Source organism: Pongo abelii, chromosome 19 (assembly GCF_028885655.2).
Source record: "Pongo abelii isolate AG06213 chromosome 19, NHGRI_mPonAbe1-v2.0_pri, whole genome shotgun sequence".
Taxonomy (NCBI): Eukaryota; Metazoa; Chordata; class Mammalia; order Primates; family Hominidae; genus Pongo; species Pongo abelii.
The window spans coordinates 21,469,396-21,490,678 of record NC_072004.2 but is presented as its reverse complement, the minus strand read 5'-3'; the positions used below and the strand labels follow the sequence as shown (position 1 = coordinate 21,490,678).

The following is a 21,283-nucleotide window of genomic DNA, read 5'->3' as shown; positions in this document are numbered from 1 at the left end:
TGGTGGGGACTAAGTAGGGAGGGCTGTCAACGAGGTATTAACTTCAGAGCAATAAGCTATTGTGGTCTCAAGTTCAGTATGTGCCTTGTCAACTAAAAGAATGGTTTTGCATTTCTCTGATGGCCAGTGATGGTGAGCATTTTTTCACCATCACTGGCCATCAGAGAAATGCAAATCAAAACCACAATGAGATACCATCTCACACCAGTTAGAATGGCAATCATTAAAAAGTCAGGAAACAACAGGTGCTGGAGAGGATGTGGAGAAATAGGAACACTTTTACACTGTTGGTGGGACTGTAAACTAGTTCAACCATTGTGGAAGTCAGTGTGGCTATTCCTCAGGGATCTAGAACTAGAAATTCCATTTGACCCAGCCATCCCATTACTGGGTATATACCCAAAGGACTATAAATCATGCTGCTATAAAGACACATGCACACATATGTTTATTGCGGCATTATTCACAATAGCAAAGACTTGGAACCAACCCAAATGTCCAACAATGATAGACTGGATTAAGAAAATGTGGCACATATACACCATGGAATACTATGCAGCCATAAAAAATGATGAGTTCATGTCCTTTGTAGGGACATGGATGAAATTGGAAATCATCATCCTCAGTAAACTATCGCAAGAACAAAAAACCAAACACCGCATATTCTCACTCATAGGTGGGAATTGAACAATGAGAACACATGGACACAGGAAGGGGAACATCACACTTCGGGGACTGTTGTGGGGTGGGGGGAGGGGGGAGGGATAGCATTGGGAGATATACCTAATGCTAGATGACGAGTTAGTGGGTGCAGCGCACCAGCATGGCACATGTATACATATGTAACTTACCTGCACATTGCGCACATGTACCATAAAACCTAAAGTATAATAATAAAAATAAAAATAAATACAAAAAATAATAATTAAAAAAAAAAAAAAAAAAAGAATGGTTTTGGCCGGGCGCGGTGGCTCATGCCTGTGATCCCAGCACTTTGGGAGGCCAAGGTGGGCCGATCACGAGGTCAGGAGATCGAGACCATCCTGGCTAACACGGTGAAACCCCATCTCTACTAAAAATATAAAAAATCAGCCAGGCATGGTGGCAGGCGCCTGTAGTCCCAGCTACTCAGGAGGCTGAGGCAGGAGAATGGCATGAACCTGGGAGGTGGAGATTGCAGTGAGCCGAGATCACGCCACTGCACTCCAGCCTGGGTGACAGAGCGAGACTCCATCTCAAAAAAAAAAAAAAAAAAAAAAAAAAAAAGAAGGGTTTCTTGGCCAGGCATGATGGCTCATAACTGTAATCCCAGTGCTTTGGGAGGCCAAGGCAAGAGGATTGCTTGAGGCCAGGAGTTCAAGACCAGCCTGGGCAACTTAGTGAGACCCTGTCTCTATCCCCCCACAAAATTTTTTTAATTAGCCAGGCATGGTGACATGCACCTCTAGTCCCAGCCACTTGAAGGCTGAAACAGGAGGATCATTTGAGGCCAGAGGTTTGAGGCTGTAGTGAGCTATGATAATGCCACTGCACTCCTGCCTGTGTGAGAGCAAGACTCTCTCTCAAAGAAAACCAAAAACAATGGTGTCTCTACACAATAGGAAACTTTAAGGCTAGTGGAACAGAGAGAAGACACGAATATTATCTACCAAAGGCTTACCTAGTACACTTAAAAACGGTTGATATGGTAAATTTTATATTATGCGTCTTTTACCACATTTTTCAAAAACCGCACACCTAGCACTATGCTTGTCATCAAATTATTCCCTCTTTTGTGCTACACAGCAAGCATGGAGACCGTGAGCCAAGTGGGCTTCCTGCTGTGCTCTGATCTCCTCCACTCCCCTCCTAGTATGGGACACTCAGGCCTGGTCTCCTGGAGCACAGACTCTCTCATTTCTCTACCTCCACTGAACTCTGTCTCTGTTTGTTCTTACACTCTTGACTTTACACTGGCCTTTGGTCTTCATTTCCTTCTGCTGGGAAGTCATTATCATGACTTGGCGTCCCACGTAAACTTTCATCACTTCTTTAGAAAGCTATTACCCGAGCAATAACCAGCCTCAGCACCAAGAGGCACATGGTAGAAAGAATCAGGAGACTTCCTGGCCCCAGAGCCATCCAAAATCGCTGCAGCCTTTATAAGTCACTCAATTTCTGTAGGGCTTGAATCTCTCCCATGTAAAATTCGAGGAATGGGCCGAGATCATCTTCAAATTCTCAATTGTCAGTGTTTACCCAACTCTAAAATCCTTATTTAATTCCATGAAAAAGCAAAGAAGATTCAGAGGGGAAAGTTCCCTCATAGAAACAACTATTTTAAGAACAAACCTGATTGTGTTTGACCAAGATCTAAAGGAAGTACAGCTGTAGAAATTTTATTTTACGCTTAGAAACAAAAGGATTTCTGTCCATGTGATCCAGACTTTTGACTTTCTATTCTTCCTACAGGGACCAGTAAACAGTCCATTCAGTGTTCTTTTTGCCTTTTTTATTTCCTAACAGTAACCACATAGACACATACATAGGTTCTAAGCCCCATATTCTGGACAACCTTAACTTCCCACTAGGCTCGAGCACTGTTGCCCTTTTAGTTCTGGGCAGGTGAACTGGGTCAGCAGAGAACAGCAGGTGAGATGTGCACAGTAAACACTTCCACAGTGCTTGCCACACACCCAGCATGTTAAAGACGCTTTAATGTGCTAACTCAATCCTTGATACAATCCTAGGAAGTGGACCGGATTATTTGTTTTAGAGATGAGGAGACTAAAGCACAGAGAAGTGGGGTGATGGGGCCAAAGCCAGGCTGAGCAGCAGTGCTGAGACTCAAGCCCACGTGTCCCTTCTTGAGGGCTGCTTTGCATCAGCCTGCGACACAGGAGATGTAGCGCAACGCAAACGTGATGGGTGGGGATTGCTGAATGCAACCTCCACTTTACAACCAGGATTTGAGTTAAAACAAAACAAATACACACACACACACACACACACACACACACACGGTATAACAACAGGAAGAGCACTGCACCAAAAGACAAACACCTTTAAAGAGGCAAATTTTAAGAACTGCGGAAGTAGCAGACAAATTCAAAATCAGGTAAGATTTTTTTCCCTTAGTTACTTTTTAAAGATTAGAAAATATGCTCTTGAGATTCAGTTAAAAAACAATATGCCAGGCACAGTGGCTCACACCTATAATCCCAGCACTGTGGGAAGCCGAGGCAGGAGGATCACTTGAGACTAGGAGTTTGAGACCAGCCTGGGAAACAAAGCAAGACCATGTCTCTAAAAAAAGAAAAAGAAAAAAAAAATTGGGCCTGTCTCCCCAGCACAAGGGCACTGAGAAGTGCAGCTGGCAGGAGACAGACACTTTTTCCTTTTGTCAGCTGCACTGCTGCATCTAACGTCCATGATATGTACATTATTCCGGGGTTGAAATCACTTGCAAGAAATGCCACTGATTATTTTTCTAAGCTCAGTTTCATGCAAAGAAATGAAGAAAAGTTAACTGCACGGAAAGATAAGTCAAAAGTTCTTTATGTTGACATAATTTACCTGAGAAGGGAAGGTCAGGAAGGTCCAAGCGTTGAGTCACCCCTCTGCTGGCTGGCCGCACACTGCTGTAAGTCGAATGCCTCTGTAAAAACCAGGGGGACACCAGCACGGTGAGCTCGTAACATCAAGAATAGCACAAACACAGATGTGTGTGTGTGCACGCGTGTGTGTGCAACAGTTCTTAAACACAGTGGAATAACCAGGGGAGTTTTTAATTAACTCATTTATTTGAATAGGTAATACATGCAATAGACACCATCCTCAAAAGCAATAAAAAGGGCAAATAATGAAGAGAAAGTCTCCTTTTCCTTCCCATCTCCCAGTTCTTCTCTCCAAGAGCAATCATTATTAATTGGCTTTGTGAATATCTTTCCTGGAATGTTCTATGTATATTCAAGGATGTGTGTATAAGTATTCTATTTTTCATGGTTAATAGGTATATGAAAAGATGCTCAACATCACTAATCATCAGGGAAATGCAAACCAAAACCACAGTGACACGCCACCCCACATTTATTAGGAAGACCATCATCAAAAAAAAAAATGAAAAAGAACAAGTGTTGGTGAGGAGGTAGAGAAAATGAAACTCCTGTGTACTGTCGGTGGGAATGTACAATGATGCAGCCATTACGGAGAACAGAATGGAGGTTCCTCAAAAAATTAAAAATAGTACTACCAAATGATCCAGCAACACCACTTCTAGGTATTTATCCAAGAAAATTGAAAACAGGATCTCAAAGAGATACTTGCACTCTCTTGCTCATTGCAGCATAATTCACAACAGCCAAGACGTGGAAGCAACCCCAGTGTCCACCACCAGATGAACGGATGAAGAAAATGTGGTATAGAATATACAATGGAATATTATTCAGCCTTAAAAAAGAAGGAAATCCTGTCCCATGCTACAACATACATGAGTCTTGGAGACATTATGCTAAGTCAAATACACCAGTCACTGAAGGACAAGAGTGGCATAACTCTATGTACGTGAGGAATCTAAAGTAGTCAAAATCACAGAAGCAGACAGTGGAGTGGTGGCTCCCAGAGGCCTCAGGGAGGGGAAGTGGGGAATTGTTCCGTGGATACAGAGTTTCAGTCAGGCAAGATAAAAAAGTTCTAGAGGACAGAAAGATGGCAACAAGAGACACTGGGGAGTGCTAGAGGAGGGGGAAGCAAGCACTGAAAACCTGTTGGGTACTATGTTCACTACTTGGGTGATGGGATCAATCATACCCCAAACCTCAGCATCCCACAATATATCCATGTAACAAATCTGTACATGTACACCCTGAATCTGAAATAAAATTAAAAATTAAAAAAAAAAACTTTCTAGAGACCTGCCATACAATATTGTGCTTCTAGTTAACAATACTTAAAAATTGGTTAATAGGGCAGATTTCATGGTGTATTTTTTTTTACTGCCATTTAAAAAAGCATTTCAGAATGCAAGTAAGCGTGATATTATTCAAGGAAAAACCTTGAAAAACACCCTCTGTTTTTCTAAAAACACAACTGTTATCATAGCATTACATTGTTTTGTATACCATTTTGCTTCTTTCACTTACTGTATCTTAGAAGTCATTCTATACCCACCATCACCCACCATCTTGGCAGCTTCCTATGAGAAGTGCCACAAGAGGCCAAGCAAGTGGCTCTGGGGCCAGATGGCACCACCCACCTGTGAGACTCTGGGTTACTTAATTTTCTGTGCCTTATTTTCTTTATCTATAAAATGGCAACCATACTAAAGGTACTTACCTCAGAGGGTTATGGGAGGATTAAATGAGTTAAATCCAGTTAGAACAATCAAAACACAGCCCAGCAGATAGTAAGCATTCAGTAGATCTTAGCTATTTTTATTACCATAATTTATTTTACTGATTCTCTATTGATATTGATATTAGGAACAATGCTGCAATGAACAACCTGGTACATTTGCCTGTGCAGGGCCATTCTGAGGCTTTCCAGAACATTATTTTCTCTTAGAGGCTCTACTTCATAGCATATTAAACACACTTCCATGTATCCACATCCCACAAAAATATAATGGTCGTGGTATACAGTTTTCAAAAGTAGTTTTAAATCTTGCTTTTGAAGTTAGCTGAACAAAAGTGACAATATGGGGCATTCCTATCCCATTCACAATCCTGTGGGAAAGCATCCAATATTTCACCATTAAGTATGATGTTTGCTGTAGATATATAATACAGACCCTTTATCAGATTAAAGACTTTCCCTTCTATTCCTAGTTTTCTAAGAATTTCCATCAAGAAAGATATTAATCTTTATCGACTACATTTTCCTGCCACCTACTAAGATGACCATATTCTTTTTTTTTTTTTTTTTTTTTGAGATAGAGTCTTACTCTGTCACCCAGGAGTGGAATGGCAACGATCTCAGGTCACTGCAACCTCCGCCTCCTGGGTTTAAGCCATTCTCGTGCCTCAGCCTCCCAAGTAGCTGGGGGTTACAGGCGTGCACCACCATGCCCAGCTAATTTTTGTATTTTTAGTAGAGATGGGGTTTCGCCATGGTGACCAGAGTGGTCTTGAACTCCTGGCCTCCAGTGATCCATCTACCTTGGCCTCCCAAAGTGCTGGGATTACAGGCATAAGCCACTGCACCCGGCCAACCATATTCTTTTTATACCTCTGTTAATGTGGTGAATTATTCTGGTTGGCTTCAATAGTTAAAACCACCTTCCACTCATGGAATAAACCCAACATGACGTGATCTTTTTCATGTATCTCTGAATAAGGTTTTCCAAGATTTTGTTCAGGATTTTTGCAAAGAGGTTCGTGAGAAAGACCTTTTAATTTTCTTGTCTATTAATGTTCTTGCAAGTATTAGGGATCAAAGCTATGCTGACCTCTTTCCTAGTCTCTGAATTTACGTAAGATTGACATTATTTCTTCCTTAAATGTTCGGGAGGTTTCATGGTGAAGCCACAAGGGCCTGGCATTTCTTTTAAGGAAAAGATATGAAGTATAAGTGATTGATATTTTCTACTACTCTCTCCTATGTAAGTTTAGCACATTACATTTATCTAAGATTTTGACCATTTCATCAATATTTTCTAATTTATAGCACAAAGTAGTAATATATAATATTCTCTTACTATTGCTTTAATAATTATGAAATCTTTAGTGATGTACCCATTTACAAATTCCTGATACAGGTAATTTTGCATTAGCTTTTCTTGTCAGATGTTTTGAATTTTAATAGTCTTTTAAAAGAACAAACTCCATGCAGAACTCCTTTAAATAGTCTTTTCACTGCAAGTATCCTAGGAAAAAACATCTGGTTTTGCTGGACTGAAAGCATCTCTCTTTTGTGTTCACCTTTGAAGGGTATTTTCACCAGGTATAGCACTTTGAAGCATATTTTCATGAGGTAAAGGAAAGCAGGTGTTTTCTTTCAGCATTTTGCAGATGCCATTGCATTGTCTTCAGGGCTTCCATCATTTTTCTTGAGAAGAAAGATGTCAGTTTTGCTCTTCCCCCTTGACATTAAGGTGTCTTTTTTCTTTTGGGTGCTTTTAGGATGCTTTCTCTTTCATTTCCAGCAGTTTTAACCTCATGTATCTGGGTGGTTTTCTTTGTACTCATCTCACTTGGGGTTCTTATTGTTTCTTGAATCTGGGCTTGACATCTTTTATCAGTTTTGGAAATTCTTGATCATTATCCCTTCCAATATTGCTTCTGCTCTTTTTCTCCCCTCTTTTGGGGACTCCAATTACACATGAGATTTTTTTATTCCATCCCATATGTTTCTTATGTCCTTTTCTCTATTTCCTATCCTTTTTATCTGTGCTTCAGTTCAGATATTTATACTGACTTGTCTTCAGTTCTTTAAGCCTCTCTTAAACTGTTTAAGCTACAGCTAAACTTTATTGAGTCTTTAATTCAGGTATTTTATTTTTAAGTTATAAAATCTCTAACAGATTCTTTTTTATACATTGTGGTTTTCTGCTGAAATTCTCTACCTTGTCACTTATTTTGTTGACAGCATTAATCTCAGTTGTTTTAGGGTCTATGTCTAATAATATCAATATCTGAATCTTCTGTGTCTGTTTCTATTGCCTATTTTTTCTCTTCGCTTTTCATCATTTGGTATTATCTATTTGTATGCCTGGTTTTTTGTTTTATTTTATTTTATTTTATTTTAAGATGGAGTCATGCTCTGTTGCCCAGGCTGGAATGCAGTGGCACGATCTCAGCTCACCACAACCTCCGCCTCCTGGGTTCAAGTGATTCCCCTGCCTCAGCCTCCTGAGTGGCTGGGACAACAGGCACACACCACCATGCCCAGTTGATTTTTGTATTTTTAGTAGAGACGGGGTTTCACTATGTTGGCCACGCTGGTCTCAAACTCCTGACCTCGTGATCTGCCTGCTTCAGCCTCCCAAAATGCTAGGATTACAGGCGTAAGCCACTGCACCTGGCCATGCCTGGTATTGTTTAAAGTTACTATATGACATCGTACTTTTTAAAATGTGGCTATAATTTAAGGATCTAGATGGTGTAATTGTCCTCCAGAGAGTATTTACTTCTGCATCCAGAAGGCAGTTAAGATAGGGGAAGAACATCTAAATCCAAACCCATGTTTCTATGGGTTTTAAGACTGAACAAATAAAAGACTTCCTTAATATATTTAGGGAGAATATTTTAATCATCTAACAGCTAGGAAAGACATTTTAAGGCAGGAAACAAAATCTTAAAACACAACACAAAAATGTAAAATTTCTCTTCAGTAAAAGATAACTATTAATATGACATTAAAAGATAACGAAGGTAATACAATTACATATGAAAAAATGTTAAAAAACACAATATATCAATACTTCTTACAAAACATAAAGAGACTAACACTTCAAAAGAAAAGCAGGCAAAGTATGTAAGTTTCCATACAGACACACAAAAGATAAATGGCCTATAATCATACGAAGAAGTGCTCCACCTTACTGATAAAGTAAAACAAGATATTACTGTTCATTTATTTGATCTTCAAAATTTATAGACAGTCTCAAAATTCTTGGAAAATAGTACTGTGAGCGGGAGGGCAAACTGAAGGGCAATGTGTCTATCAAGTTTTTCAAACATGCTGGAACAGGTCAAATACATTTCCTTTTCTAGGATTCCATTTTCCTTTACTAGGAATCAATTTGTAGAAGATCTCAAGACAGGCTCACTCAACTCCATCCTCATCTCTTTGTAGGGTGACTTATTGAACTATAAGGGACTGGGAAGCTAAAGGGTGTACTTGGCAAACTCCTTTAAAGCTTGGCTCATCAAGTGGCCTAGCTTCTGTCAAACAGGCCCCCTCAGAGGATCTGGAAGGTGCAAGGGAGCGTAAGGCTTCCCTTCTGCAGCTTCTCCTGGTAACCATGGCTGGGAAGGCATTCGCTGTTCTGTGGCAGGGGAGCAGAGGTTCTGGGGTCTGTTCCATCGTTTTCTGGTCAGTATGGGGCAGGCACAGAACGTGCTTTTCTGGCATGGACTGCACCTGTGGCAGTGTAGTCACGAGGCTGATCCTAGATCTTGGTAGCAGTGGCAGTCCTGGGTAAGCACCTAGAGAAAGACTTCCCGATTCCGGCAGAAACAGAAGCTCCTTTAATGGGCCAACTTTCAGATGCTCTGGGAACCTTTCCTGGAAGCTCAGTGCAGCCTAGACCTTTCTCCAGCCCTCAGTACCAAAATCCCTGTATTAAATTCCTTTCTGCTTAACTACAGTCATCTCTGATATTTACAAATGAATCCTGATATACGCTTATTTAAAAAGTAGCCCCTTAAGTGGTCAAAAATTTGTATCAGCATCTTCACTGTATTATTTTTTGTAATAAGTTAAATCCAAAAAAACCTAACTTCTATCAGTAGAAGAGTGGCTAAATAAATCACCACATATTATGTAATCTTTTATAAAAAGAATTGTTTCTGCAAATATTAAAATTTGAAGACATATTACTTCATTCAACAAATATTTATTGAACTACTATAATGTGGCCATGTGCCAGCCAGTGTTACAGACAAGAGATAAAACAGCAAGCAAAATGAACAAAAATATCTGACCTCATGAAGCTTACATTCCGATGATAAAGTGAAATAAGTATTGGAATAATACATAGTGTAATCCAATTTACAAAACACATACGCTACACACACACACATACACACACGGACACTAATATGTGTAAAGAAAAACATCTAGAGGGATACACAGCAAACCATAAGCAGTGGTTATTTCTGGGGCTCATCTACCTGCATTGGAGAGACAGCAGCTGCTGGAGCAGTCCTCACTGGTATCCCACTTAGGGGACTTCTGGGGGTCTTATGGACAGAAATATTCTGTCCAGCTCCACCTGCCAAAAAAAAACATGGGAACATTTATATGTCGTTCCACTTCAAAATAGCATATAGTTGTTCCTGATTTCTTGTTACTTTTTTTGGTGGCTTAAGGAGTATCCGTGTTTAGTGTAATATTTACTCTATTATCCTTTTCTTCTCTGGACTAGAGCTGCATTGGGGAAACAAGAAGGGAAGATTTAGCTGAGTGGAGGTCAGTCTTAGATGAAGGACAGCTGAGCAAAAAGAAACTGTATGAATAATGAGATGCCTAGAGAAGGACGGAAAAGAAAAGTTCTTGTACAAATTGTTAATTCATTTTCTGTCTCAGGCATGAAAGCCTTTCATGTCTTTGAATATGTAGAGTCTAGTCTTAATCTAATTTAGGTGCAAACAATTTTAGCAGAGACAACCAGGTACATCCTAGGATTAACTTTTACTACAGTCTCCCAATACAATGGCATGTTTGTTGCACTCCGGGGAAGAAAGATATTGTTACTGTAGAGAGATGCACATTCTGTTTCTTCTATTTGCTATGTTTATGTGTACAGTATATGTATGAAGTATAGCTATGCATCTTTCTCATATAGGAAGATAAGCATGACTAAAGGGAAATTGGGAGACCATCAGACAATACCCGGAAAAGCTGGGAACACACCTAGATCAGGAGTGACAGATTAGCACAGGTGCTCACATACAAGACCAGGTAGAAAAACGTCTAGCAGGTTGCAAGATGGGGATGGCTAGGGGTGCCTACAAGAGGGCCAGGTGCACAGATGTGATGCCTCGTTTCCTAGGAGATGAAGTCTCCAGCTGACCCTTGTAATTCTCATGAGATGACAAAAAGGCAAATAGTAGTGACCTGAATTTAATGGCTATGAGAGGCAGAAAAGAAAGGTGACAAGGCAGGAACTGGATGGAAGGAAGAGGTAGAGAGGAAGAGGCTGCATTTGTGTTATTCATGCGCCAGGCTCTCCATCAGTGCCTCCCTAGAGCCTCAGCCAGGCTCCTGCATGCAGTGGCTGCACGTGGTAGGACCTGGAAAGCGCCCTTGTGGTTGTAACAACATAGGGCCAGGGTGGAGTAGAGATAGTAGACATATCAAATATCGGGCCCAAGTTTGAATTTGGAGCTTTGCTTATAGAAAAAATGATTAAATACCTGGGCGTCCCAAGTCAAATGACTTGATAAGTGACTTAACGGTGGTTGCCGACTCTGGGGGTGTTGGAGATGTTCTGCTAACACAGACACCAGGCCACCGACCAGCAGCATCGACCTCAGAGGACTCTGGCTCTTCATCCACAGGTCTGCATGGCAAAGAGCAAATCAGATTGAAAAGGTGGAGGACATCCCCATGGGAGAAAAAGACACAGAGGAAAACAGAACTGATGTGGAGAAAATAAACGAAGCTGGAAGGGAAATTCTGAATTTAACATCCTGTTTTCTCTACCAGTTTGCATCTTTAGGAAATAATGTAGGCATTGCTCTCCATTTTTAGAAGAGCTGTTTTCTTGGGAAATGGTCAGAAATAATTATTTTTATATGTAGAGTGACTTGATATTAGCTCTAAATAAAGTGTATGGCTACTCTGCAAATTGTGCATTTCTTGTGAAAAAATGCAAATGTTATTGATCATAAATATTTCACCTACTGTCAATGGTGAATGCAGTGGACTGGCTGCCGACATGTGCTCCAACCCCCATGCAGTACACAGAGTTTGGAAAGATGAAATCTCACAGCTCTCCTACAGCTGGAATTTTGGGTGTGATTTAAGTTCCACCAATCAGAAAGACTTGGGCAAGACCTGGAGTGGGACCTGAATCAGAGGAAGAGAGGCAGGGCACCGGGCATTCACTATGTAGACAGAGACTGTAGCAGAGACAAGATGCTATGGTGCTGGCAACTGCGGTGGCAGCTTTCCAACTGGGTGGGCAGCTTTCTGAAGTTAAGGCTCCTGCCCTGGTGGAGGGAGTAGGCTCTCTGGTGGTCCAGTTGTGTGTGGAGACTTTGGGAGCTGCTCCTGGAAGCTCAGCCTTCCCAACAATTCTGCAAACCATGGAACACCTTTCTGCCTAAGCCAACGAAAGTGCAATCCATTATACACAACAGAATCCTGATTCAGACACTCTGACTTCTAAGCATAAGAATGGTAACAGCACTCTAAAATCACACTGCAATTCTGCATGAGGTGAAGCTCCTGCTCTCACCCAAGTTTCCTGGTGTGTTCTTCACGAAGCTTCTAGACTCATAGAAAGTATTCTATGATAGATCATTGACCCAATCCTCAATCCTCTCACGCATGGCTTCCTCATCTAGGGGACTTTGGCATGTCATGTGATCTCCCTGTGAAGGAGCCAAGACAAGAACTCCCAACCTTCTCACTGCTAAGTCACTGCTCTCTTCATTGTATCATATTGCCACAGCTGTTTTGCAAGATGACTAATTTATGAGAATAGTTCAAATAGAATGTTTCTGGAAGTATATTTCAATAAGGTCGGTGGAAGTTTAAAATAAATCAGTAAATAAAATATTTACTGATCATGTTCAAATTAATCTTGCTACTCATAAGCTTCTCCAGTTGAATTCATTTGTCCTTAATTCTCTAAGCTTTCTTCTGTTGCTCTGTAAATTAACATGAATAGAATAAATTTAAGAGAAACAGAACTTAAAACAGTTAAACCACACTGCCTTACAATCTTCACTCCACAGTCCCTTCTTATGAGTGAAAAAAAAATCAGTAAACTGAAAACTTCATTGGAAGAAACTATCAGGCACTTCAGAAATTGTAGGAGGTTGGGTTTTTAAAATAATCTTTAAAGGTTTATTGAGAGGAACCGGTTTTCATACTTTCCCATACAATAAAATCAGGTGGCAAAAATGCAGAAAGAAAAAGAAATCAGGTTAGGTTTGAGCAGAAAATAATTTCCTCTGTCTGTGCTAGCCATTCTCATGAAGGTCATCAACAAACAAAATGGGCCACCTTTTTTTTTTTTGAGACAGAGTCTCGCTCTGTCGCCCAGGCTGGAGTGCAGTGGTGCAATCTTGGCTCACTGCAAACTCTACTTCCCGGGTTCAAGCGATTCTAATGCCTCAGCCTCCTGAGTAGCTAGCTGGGACTACAGGCAAGCACCACCACACTTGGCTAATCTTTCGTATTTTTTTTTTTAGTAGAGATGGGGTTTCACCATGTTGCCTAGGCTGGTCTCAACCTCCTGAGCTCAGACAATCTGCCTGCCTTGGCCTCCCAAAGTGCCAGGATAACAGGCATGAGCCACTGCGCCTGGCCACCTTCTTACCAGTCCATTTAAATGACTCAGTACCAAAGGCCTCCAAGGACAATCATTTTAAGTAATTCATTTTACATTTCATTCTTTGATAATTTAATAAGAACAAAATGGAGAAGCCTACATTCTGCTGAGGTTATTCCTTTCAGTTATCTACATTTATCTGCAATTCAAAATATCAAATGATAAATTTAAAAAGCAAGGCCACAAGAATCAATTACCTCTGGCTTCAGGTATCCAAAGATGGTATTTCAAACACTAAGTCTACTTGGCCAGAACAATAAGAGTCAGTATGAGAAAACCCTGTATAATTTGAGAAGAGAAATACCCACTGTGTTATATAACAGTGGTATGCGTGTGTGTGTGTGTCTGTGTGTCTCTGTGTGTGTGTGTGAGGGATTCACAAAACAAAGCCTGAATTGAATAACCAAAGAAAATGGTTATTAAGAATGCTACTGGCTTATTAGTGTGTACTTAAATCATAAATGAGGTTGAAAATCCTTACACCAGCCTATTTTAGAATTGGCTGGGATCAATTAGTAACAGCCTCAGCCATAAATGAAGTATTACATTTCCTCTGTTCCAAGGAAGAATAAAAACTCTGTATTCTATAATGAATATTAAGAAATATTTAAGCATACAGCCACGTATGTCTTAGCATTAAATAAAAGAAAAACTGCAAGGTACCACTAGTGGAGAAACACTTGTTCAAGGCTTGCTACTGCCTCTAAGGCTGATGTTAGGTTCTAAACTCAACCTGTGAAGTAACAATCACACATGTAGTTAAATAAGCCATGAAAATAACTTGAGTCACTCAAAAGTACATGCTTTTGTAAACACGACTGCTTACAAACACACCAACTCTCCAGAAGTCTCACATACTTTCATTCCCTCCAGCATTTCATGGTTGGCTCTTTCTTCAGTTACATCACAGATTAAATAGCTGCTTAGTGTTTAGGGGCCACGCTTAAAACAACAAAAATGAAGCACGTATTCTACCTGCTCCCAGCATATAAAACTATGATAATAATCGATAATTTCAGCAAAACAAATATGAATGTGTATAACTCCACTGTATATGCCAAGCACAGTACCATGTGTCTTAAAAACATTATCTAATTTAATTTTCAACAAAACTCCTAGATATTATTATCCCTTATTTTAGAGGAAAATTTGACCATGGTCACATGATTCATGAATGGTGAATCGGGGATGCAAATCCAGCTCTGGCCATGCCTTTCTCAAATTTTCTATAAGGCATAAATGTTCTGTGAGAGGTATACAAGGTTCTAGAAATAATACTGATGGTATTTCTTCCTAAAATTTAAGTACATTTAAAAAATACTACGAAGTTATTGCAGTGTTCCTATCTTTATACAATAATCTGCTCTTAAAAAGCGGCAACCCATACTAGAGAACAACAGTTGCAGGCCAGACCTCCTGATGCTGTGTCACACACAGCAGGTGATGCACACTCCATAAACAGGCAGTGTCTCCATAGAGCACAGCAAGGCGCATGGCCCTCCTCACTGAATGTCGGTCTGCCTTCCATGCCTCACCTTGTCATTTAAGCACATATACATATATGTCTCTAATTATTTCCCTTTAAAACTTTTATTTAACCTCTCTAATTTGCTTTCCTTGTTACGTTAGAGAACAGAGTTTTCAAATGTCAGTGATGGTCTACAGCATTTACTCCCTAAAAACAGCACTTTATGTCATTGTTCATTCTGATCCAGGAACAGGTGAGCTCCTGTACATGATGATTTTTAAAGTATTCAAAAGTTAACTCGATTTGGGTAGTGTTGTATGGCACCACTGCTACCTTCACAATTGGCAGATTAATACTTGTGAAGAGGGCAGGTCGTGTGTCAACCACATGCTCACACCTGCCGGTCTCTTTCCTGAACACCTGAACAAAGCCCAACCCCAGGCCTTTCGGTTAATCTCCCAAGACTCCCCTCTGCCCATCTAGTTTTGGACTATTCACCTGAAGTTTTTTACTTTTATGTCCTGCCTCTGTGCCTTTGCTCATTCTATGCCCTTGCCTGGAATGTAATTTTCTCTAAATACTTATTTTGCATAAAACAAATCTAACAGAAGTTTTTCACTCTATTTGAAGACAGAAATTATGAAGTACTTTGTCTCTTAGGTGTCAAACAATATCTTCTAAATTTCACTTTCAAATTTCAATAAAAGCATATATAACAATAAAAATAAACAGGATAAAAAAGTAATTTGAATACCAACATCATAATCTACAAATCCCAACAATAAGAATCAAATAGTAAAAGTCCTGTAGTCGAGTATCATTGATGTGGCTTAGATTTTGCAGAATTTCTGCCAATAGAGAGTACATGGTCAGGGGAATGAAAATACAATACCAAGGGCTTTCCCCCAATTCCCTTCCAAAGAAAATGGAGATATGGGAAAACCCCAACTAATGTCCTCCACCCTAGAGGGCCAGGGCTGGAGAGGAGCACGAGAAGCCCAGAGAGATGCAGGGCGTTTTGGCAAAGGATCAGGAACAAGAGGAATTTACATCCGAGAAGGCCAGGGTTGGTTTACCCCAGGCGTAAAGGGCAGTAGTGACAAGGGGCAGGACAGGAAGAGCCAAAGTGTACACCTAAAATGGATGAGGGGCACGCAAAGAGATCCAGAGAGCTGGCTCTGCGTTCCAGGCTCACCAGGCAGAGAAGAAACTGGGTACAGGCGAATTTCCCACGAGGCACTCACCCTTCTCTACTCTACCTGGGCTTCTGTACCTCCAAGTATGTAATATAAATGTACCTTCAAGAGCCTCCCAACACGTTTAAGTCATGAGAAGATCAGAAGCACTGTCAGGCAAAGGCAGTGGATCTCAGCAGAATCCAGACACGGACCTGGGGCAAATGTCAGGCCCTGCCACACCTGGATCTGCTTCAGCAAGAGAAGGTGACAGGCAAAATCATGCCCTGCTCGATGCAAACAGTTCATAATACAAAGTGAAGGGGAAACTGCACTCAAGAGAGGACTGGCGTTTGTAAATTCATGACTGGAAACAGAGTTCAACACTGATACTGTCTCCCTTAAAATTCAATAAAATAAAAATTTTAAATGAAAGGATGAGTTAAAAGTAATACAAGCAATCTAATAATCTATGAATATTTTAAAGCAGAGCTAACTCAAAAGAGAAAGAAATGGGAGCACATCTAGGGCAGGTCTCTCTGAATGTGGATGACATAAACCATGTAAAGGTGGGATTTCAATTCAGTGGACAAAGGATGACTCTGGTAATAAATAGTGCTACCCAGTGGGAGAAAAAGAACCACACCTCACATCAGATTAAATAAAGAGAGGCGGATCAAATGGCCTGCATATGTGTGTGCATCAAGTAGATGAGGACATTTAATAGCACATTTGTATAATACTGGGGAGAAGGAATCTTAAAAAAAAGAATAAAGGAAAACACTAACAGTTTACATTACATAAAAATATAAAATTTTCTATGATAAAGATAAAGCCATATCACATGAAAAATATGATAAAGATGATAAAGGCTCATAATATAGGGGACAAAACCACATCCCTAATAAAATACTGACTTATAAGCTGATGAGAAAAAAGCAATCAGCTCAGTGAAAAAGCAGGGAAAAGTTGCAAAACTAGTAATTCTTAGAAGAGGAAATGCAGTGGTTAGTAAACATACAAAGATGTGCTTAGAAAGGGCTAGGCATGGCGGCTCATGGCTATAATCCCTGCACTTTGGGAGGCTGAGGTGGGAGGATCACTTGAGCCCAGGAGTTCGATACCAGTCTCTCTGGGCAACATAGTGAGACCTCGTGTCTACAAAAAAAAAAAAAAAAAAATTAGCTGGACATGGTGGTGTGCCCCTGTAGTCCCAGCTACTCAGGAGGCTGGGGTGGGAGGACTGCTCAAGTCCAGGAGGTTGAGGCTGCAGTGAGCCATGACTGTACCACTGCACTCCAGCCTAGGTGACAGAGTGAGGCCCTGTCTTTAAAAAAAAAAAAAAAAAAAGCTCAGCGAAATGCAAATTAAAGTGCTAATAAGATAGTATTTTTTGATTATCCTATCGGCAAAAATAAGATCAAGGCTCTCCATTACTGCTCAGGCTGTATAGAGATGGGCATGTTGAAGAGTGAAATGTCACAGCACTCAGGTGAGTAACTGGAGACATCTATTAAAATAAAAATGTGCATATACTTTAGAGCAACAACAGTATTTTGAAAAACCCATTCTATAAAAATAAAACCACAACTACATAGGACTATATGAATAAGGACTGCTATTGTAGCATTACTCATAAAGAAAAAAATTATAACCTTGTTGTGCATTAGTAAGACAATATTTTAATATTCCAGGACATGTCTTTCCTATGGAAGGTCATGTTGCTCTTAAAATAAGCTAGATTTCTGTGTATTGACAGGGAAGGATGCCTATGATATAATAAAATAAAAAGTAAAGGTGCAGTGTACTGAATAGAATATAATCCAATTTTTATTAAAAATATAAAAATGAACCCTATACATATTCATGAGTAAAGAAAAATGTACACACTGTTAACACTGATTTCCTCACAGGTGGTACTGAGGGAGAAGAAAGATTAATATTTTTCTTCACACGTCTCCATTTTGTTATTAGTATACCTAAATAATACTTCATAATTAAGAAAAAATCCAATACATTAAATCATCAATCTATTCATATTTAAATGTCAACAAAACACATCTAGACTTTAAGTCCATACTATATTTTCTGAGACCCTAGAGTTTTAAAAATTTATGCAAAATTAGCATTTTTACTCCATGCCCTTTTGTTCTACTAATGAAATTGTTCATATCCCATGTCAACCCTCCTGTTTACAACTTGCAGTCCAGCTTTTTTCTACCTCAAATTCTAGTTACTTGATGTGACTCTGAAGTTCTGAAACTGCATTCAGAAAAAAATGTAGAACAAAATGACATAAAGGCCCTGCAGAAACGTAGCTGGTGATTAAAACTAAGCAGCAGACGCTTCTATATAATAACATGTTTATTTTGCACTTCATAAATGCTTACAGATAAAAATATTCAACAGTACCTAACGACAGGTCAAAATATGGGGTGCAAATACAGCGGTGCCTTTTAAGTTGAAGTTGCAGTTTTCTTATTGTTTATATTTGAAGACATCCAGCAAATGAATTTTAAATAATCCTAAGAACTCTGAATCTGAGGTAAAGAGCGCCCAAAATATAAATTTCAGTCCTATTCACAAGTATCTAAGTTATTTTTACAGAGAAGACCTCAATGTCTCTTCTCACGCCAAGCTAATTTTTCTAACGATTCTGTGCTGTCCAGTTTGACACCCCAAAAGATCTTCCTGAGTTTAAAGAGCATTCCTGTTCCTAATTTTCCTTTTCTTGGACAGTAACTCTTGTCTTGTCTCATCCTTTGGATAACGTCACTAATGGCTCCATGCCGTGTACACTGTGAACCAGTTCCTCACGTGAGAACTGCAGGAGGTTTCTGCCTGATGGAGGCTGCTGAATTGGATTTGGATCTTCACAAACACACATATTTCCAGAAGTTTAAAATCACATTTTGAATTGTGTATCACTCTGATTTGAACACTAAGTTTCTGGGGTGAGTTTCATCCATGAAACTTTGGTGTAGTTGTCATTCAATCGTTTTCCATTAGATTTCTATTGCCATTGTCACTGTGCTTACCTATCCGGCTTAATAACATCCTTTATGATCAAACTTCTACTTATGTTTAACCCAGCAAGATTCTGGAAATCAACCCAAAGCTTGGAGGCACCTTGTTTCAGACGAGGTAATGAAGTCAGACTCCGCGTGAAGGGGCTCAATCAAGACCCCACAGAAGGGGCTGGGCACGGGGTCTCAAGCCTGTAATCCCAGCACTTTGGGAGGCCGAGGCGGCCAGATCACTTGAGGTCAGGAGTTCGAGACCAGCCTGACCAACATGGTGAAATTGTGTCTCTACTAAAAATACAAAATTAGCCGGGCGTGATGGCACGTGCCTGTAATCCCAGCTACTTGGGAGGCCAAGGCAGGAGAATAGCTTAAACCCAGGAAGCGGAGCTTGCAATGAGCCAAGATCGCACCACTGCACTCTAGCCTGGGCAACGAGAGTAAAGCTCCAACTCGCCGAACCTTCTGACTTCTTCAGAATATGACATCACGCAGATGGCTTCCTATTTTGCCTTGAGTAATATGAATTCCAAGATGATCAGACACCACGATCAAAAGGAAGCAGAGAAATGAACACCAAAAAGTAGAACTTGGGCCTTAGGGTCTGGGTGCGGTGGCTCATGTCTGTAATCCCAGCACTTTGGGAGGCTGAGGTGGGGATCACCTGAGGTCAGGAGTTCGAGACCAGCCTGGCCGACATGGTGAAACTCCATCTCTACTAACAATATAAAAATTAGCTGGGCGTGGTGGCAAGCACCTATAATTCCAGCTACTTGGAAGGCTGAGGCAAGAGAATCACTTGAACCCGGGAGGCAGAGGTTGCAGTGAGCCGAGATCGCACCATTGCACTCCAGCCTGGGCAACAAGAGTGAAACTCTGTCTCCAAAAAAAAAAAACCACAAACGAACTCGGGCCTGCGCTGTACCCAGCTCTGCATCTGCTCTGCCACTGCGCCCTTTCAGCACTCCAGCTGCAAATAACTTTTCATAAGACTTGTACTTTGTTTTTTTCAGAACTTCACTTTATTCTCCAAATAAAAGACGGCTCAATCTTCTGAGGAAAAGTAAAAAGAGGGAAACATCATCTTTGATCATGCAGTGAGCTGATCCCAAAATGTGGACAAAAAGCAGAGACTTGACGGCAATGACTCTGAGAAACAGAGAATGTCACAAGGAGACAACTGGGCTCTTTATAAAGAGGCAATTTCTCCTCTACACATTCCCCCTTTCATCTAGAGATGGCTGCGGCTCCCAATCATGGCAAGAGCTGGGCTGTCTTTCTTCCACCAAATGCTCTGCTAGCTGACAGAGCCCAGGGAGCTGTGAAAATAGAAAGGGGAGGGAGAGGCTGTAAAGGAGTTACCTAAGGCAATACAGTCTTAGTTCACAAACGCAAGAATTTCCAGCTTACACTGTCTCACAGGGAAAAGCTAATGCCCAGGATAGGCCAACAGATTTTAATTCCTACTGTTCCAATTTTTTGGAAGTCAAAGGTTTTCAGACATTTAAAAAAAAAAAAAAAAAAAAAGCCAGACTGCAAATGCCTGTACTAGGCTCCTTCCACCAGAACTTCTCCAGCAAAGAACTGTGTGGTGAAGCAGAGATGTCCAAGATGAACACCATAGGCCCCTCCAGAATTTACAGAGGCTCCTGCTTCTCTCTACTGTCAAGGCCAAAAAACCTTCTTGCTTTTATAACTGCAACCTAAAAATCCTAAAGGCCTAAGGGAAGCTTATGTCCACATTGTTGAAATCTGTAAAATCAGGGGTCAGAGAACAGGGAGGCAGACACTGTTCTTTAGAATTATAGACTGTGTGTCTAATGCCATAAACGTACATTTAAACTATGAAAAAAAGAGTACTAGGTGAGTGAACAGATAATACTGGCTGGAATAAGAGCACATTGAGAGGACCAGGTTCTGCATTAAGGGCCAAATTAAATGCTGGAGACCCCTGTCCATCATGCCGTCATGAGTGCTAAGGTGAGGTCTGTTCAGAAACTGCTTAAGAATCCTCAGGAGAACAGCCCCCCTCCACCTGGGAGAGGGGCTCAGTATCAGAGCATCTGTGGCAAGACAGCTGGAAAAGGGACCTTAAAGAATCTATACCTCCAACTTCCGCCCCTCCCCTCTCCATGGTAGCTGCAGAACACATGCTGAGCAGCTGTGACCCATTAGAGCCATCAGAGCAACACAGAGGACAGCACAGGTACACACAGTGACACTTGGGCTGACACGGATGTGCACACACGGAGTTAAGCCAATTCCAGTGGAGTCTGCACATGCTGCGCTGCCACACTGCTCACCTCCAAGAAACGACAATGCAAGAACTTGTGGTACGGGCAAAACAAAACACATTCGAATCACAGACATTCTATTTAGAAACCAACAGCATTAATTAGGCACAGATGTTAAG

General features: G+C 40.7%; 1 protein-coding gene across 11 annotated transcripts in view; it reads right to left on the bottom strand.

The window, feature by feature from the left end:
• Window positions 1-21,283, bottom strand: part of SPECC1 (sperm antigen with calponin homology and coiled-coil domains 1) — a 305,733-nt gene that overhangs the window by 58,439 nt on the left and 226,011 nt on the right. For 8 of the 11 annotated variants that reach the window (XM_054536298.2, XM_054536299.2, XM_054536302.2 and 5 more), the window contains 3 exons: window positions 11,058-11,203; window positions 9,813-9,913; window positions 3,556-3,637 (listed from right to left, as the gene is read on the bottom strand). In XM_054536298.2, coding sequence (XP_054392273.1) covers window positions 3,556-3,637; window positions 9,813-9,913; window positions 11,058-11,203 — 329 coding nt within the window. Of the gene's footprint in view, window positions 1-3,555; window positions 3,638-9,812; window positions 9,914-11,057; window positions 11,204-17,659; window positions 20,190-21,283 lie in introns of those variants that run through there. The other 3 variants (XM_054536303.2, XM_054536304.2, XM_009236527.4) reach the window with 1 other exon arrangement.